The sequence below is a fragment of the Rutidosis leptorrhynchoides genome, chromosome 8 (genome assembly GCF_046630445.1).
Source record: "Rutidosis leptorrhynchoides isolate AG116_Rl617_1_P2 chromosome 8, CSIRO_AGI_Rlap_v1, whole genome shotgun sequence".
Lineage (NCBI taxonomy): Eukaryota > Viridiplantae > Streptophyta > Magnoliopsida > Asterales > Asteraceae > Rutidosis > Rutidosis leptorrhynchoides.
Genome location: NC_092340.1, coordinates 337200799 through 337204441, shown reverse-complemented (window position 1 = coordinate 337204441; position 3643 = coordinate 337200799). Strand labels below are relative to the sequence as shown.

Genomic DNA, 3643 nt, shown 5'->3' with positions numbered 1-3643 from the left:
ATGCTTTATTATTCGTTTGTCGTTCGTGGGTTAGTGATTGGTTTAAATCGCTTGTCTTGTTGGAGCCTTTCGAATTCCTAACAGGGATATGTAAATTTTTTTTGAACTCTTCTATTTTCTATAATTTTATTGTATAATACAAACTGATTTTTGTTACGATAACCTCATACTTCATAGTACATTATTAGGGGATTAGGTAATGCTTGCAGTTTGATTCTCTTAAAATGAATTGGTTTTGTGTGTATTTATTAAGTTTTTATGTGCTCTTTTTTGTTCTTATTTGGGAATTTGGGAAATTGGGACTGGGATTCATGTCACGTTTCCTTCACTGAACAATAAAACTGGACAATAAGGTGAAACACAATTAATGTCAGGTTTCCTTATTTAGGAAATGATGGATTTAGTGTATATTTAATGATAAACGTGAATAAATTGATTGTGGAGATTAATAAATCCGGCGACTATTTCATTGTGGAGGTTAATAGGTCCGGCGACTATTTGGGCTATATGGAATGCTCGATATGAGGTGGTGTTTAATGCTAAGTACATATGTTGGCCCGTTATTGTGGAACAGATTAAGTTTAAAGTGTTCCAATGGCTAGTTAATACAAAGTTTTGTGAATCTCATCAATTTTATGTTTGAGCTACATCTCCTAGGATGCTACTGTGAAGATAAAAGATCAAGTGATTATTCAGGTTATGTTATCTACTATGTAATGTAAGACTTTAATTTTTCATAGCTTTTGGTTTAGCATTTGGGCAAGTAATATTGTAAGCCCAGTATACATCTGTAATGAATCACTTTGTAATCTCCAATTTTCACAATTTCATGAAAATTGTTATATATTCAATTCTCGTTTTTTGCCCCAAAAAAAAAGAAATTAAATAAATATATAGATTGTATCTATCAGTGTATGTATCACGCACATCCATTACATAATCATGTCCCTGGATCATAGATTTATAGAATGCACACGTGATTCCATCAATTAGATGCATTTTCTTTTCAAGCTAATGAGTTAGTTTTTGTTTAAATAATGCATACAACATCGGCCGAACATGGGTTCGAAGAAATTATTTCACATGTACCATTCAGAATTGTCATTAGAAATTTCCTAAAATAAAGTTTTATAAGAGCAAAAACTAATATTTAACATATATTATTTTTAAAAATAAGGTTTTATAAGAGAAAAAATTGATTACTCCGTATTTATTACATCTATTTTAAGTTCAATAAAAAGTTCCTTCAAAATATTCTTTTTAGGACAAGGGAGGATGAATTTTCAAAATATCATTATTATATGCAACAACGATGAACTTTAATACGTCACTAATCAAACTTAATTGGATGGACCAATTCCTTTGAATATGTTACCTTCACTTTTTATTTATACCTATCTTGGATTACAATATACGGAGTATAATTTAATGTTTTTTTTGCTAGAAACAAAACTAGGAATAAAGAATGAACAATATTATATTTATATTCATCTTTTAATAAATATATGTTCAAAAGAATAATAAATCTACAACTTAAAGATATACACGAATCAACAAACAATTGACTTTCAAAAGAATAAAGTATTTGTTCTTTTGCCAAAAAAAAAAAAAAAATGACTTTCAAAAAGCATTCATTTCGAGCGTGTAAGACTTTTTCTTCTCAACCAATTTCCTCACGGCTAACTCCATAGACTTTTCTCTAAAAGCACCAACTGCCAAACTAACATCATCCTCCTTATCAACCACCGTCGACGTCGGCCGAATCACCGCCAACGTCGCCCCTTTCATCACACCACCACATTCCGGCAACTCCAACTCCGGCATGTACCACATCTTAATCATCACCGCCGGAACTTTCGTTCGTTCCATTTCCACCACCGTTTCCTTCCTCAACTCCACCACTTGCCTCTCATTCATCTCAATCGTCCCTTGCTTACTTCCATCACTAATCTTCACATCTCGTATCATTCGATGCGAATTTACAATTCGCTTCAACATATGGTGCCTTGCTGAAGAAGCAATCAAACATGATATCGTCCACACCACTCGTTTCTTCAATTGCTTGTTCGTTAAATTTAAATTTAAATTACTAACCGCTCCATTTTCATTTTCATCTTTTCCCGCCATTTTTAATTTTTGAAATCCTGTGGCTCCTAAAATCACGCAGCTCTCGAGTTCTTTACCAAACTCCGCTTTCCATTTCAATAACGGTCCTGAACCGTTTTCTAACGAAATATCACCTTCGTGACCAGGAAGTTTAACCGATAACGATTTAATTTCATTGAAATTACGCAGTAAATCATTTGGTAATTTAAACGTGTCATCATCGTTATTATCATCATCGCAATAGCCGGAACACGACTTAGATTTTCGACTTACAAGACGATGAATGAAAGCGTGAATCGGTTTCAAAATGAATTTCCCGAAGAAACCTGTGGATTTGTCACCGGAATTATCTTCCGGTAGCGTATTCCGGCGAGTGATTTCAAGCGAAACGTTGTGCGTTTGCGTGACGAGGTCTCCAAAACGTTTACATAGAACAGTACAGGCTGATAATGATCTAGCGTCCTTTACTCTGTTGAAGATCTCAAGGACCAACACATCTGGTAACAGATCGAAAACGTCGACTATTTCTTCTTCTTGTTCTGAAATTTGTTGGACATCCATGGAATAAATTAAAGTAATATTAAATTGTTTATTATTTGTAATCCTTTAATTTGTTTGAATGTGATGAAGGTGTTAGAAGAAGTGTGATTGTTTATATACAGATGGAGGAGAAGTTAGGTTGTTTGGAAGAAGCTTCGTGTAAAGTTGAGTTATCTGCCCGAAAAACACGTTTACAAGGCCGGTCAATTATTTTGACTGGTCAATTAAATTTTATTTTGGATTATTTTCTTCTCGAATTATCACGTGTGACCCCTACAATACATCAATCAATGGCTATTAATCAAACTTTGATCGTAAAAATTTAATTATTTTGGTCATAAAAGTTATTTACTCCATCTTATAGACCCGTAGCGAAAATAGTACTGTAATTGAATTTATAGGTGAATATTAATTTTGCCTTACTTTGACTGAAACTTTTTGTGATTTTCAACGTCGAATGCTCTCATTTGTCATCCACGCGTTAGGAGGAATCTCAATTCGCTATGATGTTAGAAAAAATCCCCCTTTCCCCAGACTCCTTTCCAAATCGCATTGATGTTGACAACCCATCAAATGTAGGAAACTCCTGTTTGAAGTGAGAATCGAACCTGAATTGGTAGTACCTTAAGTTGGATCTCACCCCATACCACTTAAGTCAAACTTCGACGGTGAAACTTTTTTTGGATATAATAATTGATAGGGGTAAAGTGGAGCAAAGTAAAAAAAAAAAAAAAAAATACTGTAGAGATCATTAATTTTTATTAGCTACAGAGTATTAATTAATACTCTGTAACTTTTTGGAACAAACAAGTAAAGCTAAGAGTGGTGCTCCCAATCAAGACAGGACTTCTTCCATGACTAGCCAATCATTTAGCATCACATCATCACTTCCATCTCACTTCATTCTCATGACTAAATCCAGGACTAAACACACCCAACAATGACACTCCTCCTTCCATACTTTTATTTTCTTTTTTAATTTTTTTATATTATCAAA

General features: G+C 33.5%; 1 protein-coding gene across 1 annotated transcript; it reads right to left on the bottom strand.

Annotated features, from left to right (window-relative positions):
• Positions 1 to 1558: 1558 nt before the first annotated feature.
• LOC139862455 (F-box protein At5g46170-like) lies at positions 1559 to 2716 on the bottom strand. The gene has a single exon (XM_071851061.1). The coding sequence runs from the start codon at positions 2665 to 2667 to the stop codon at positions 1621 to 1623; it is 1047 nt and encodes a 348-aa protein (XP_071707162.1). The 5' UTR covers positions 2668 to 2716; the 3' UTR covers positions 1559 to 1620.
• Between the last annotated feature and the right edge of the window lie 927 nt (positions 2717 to 3643).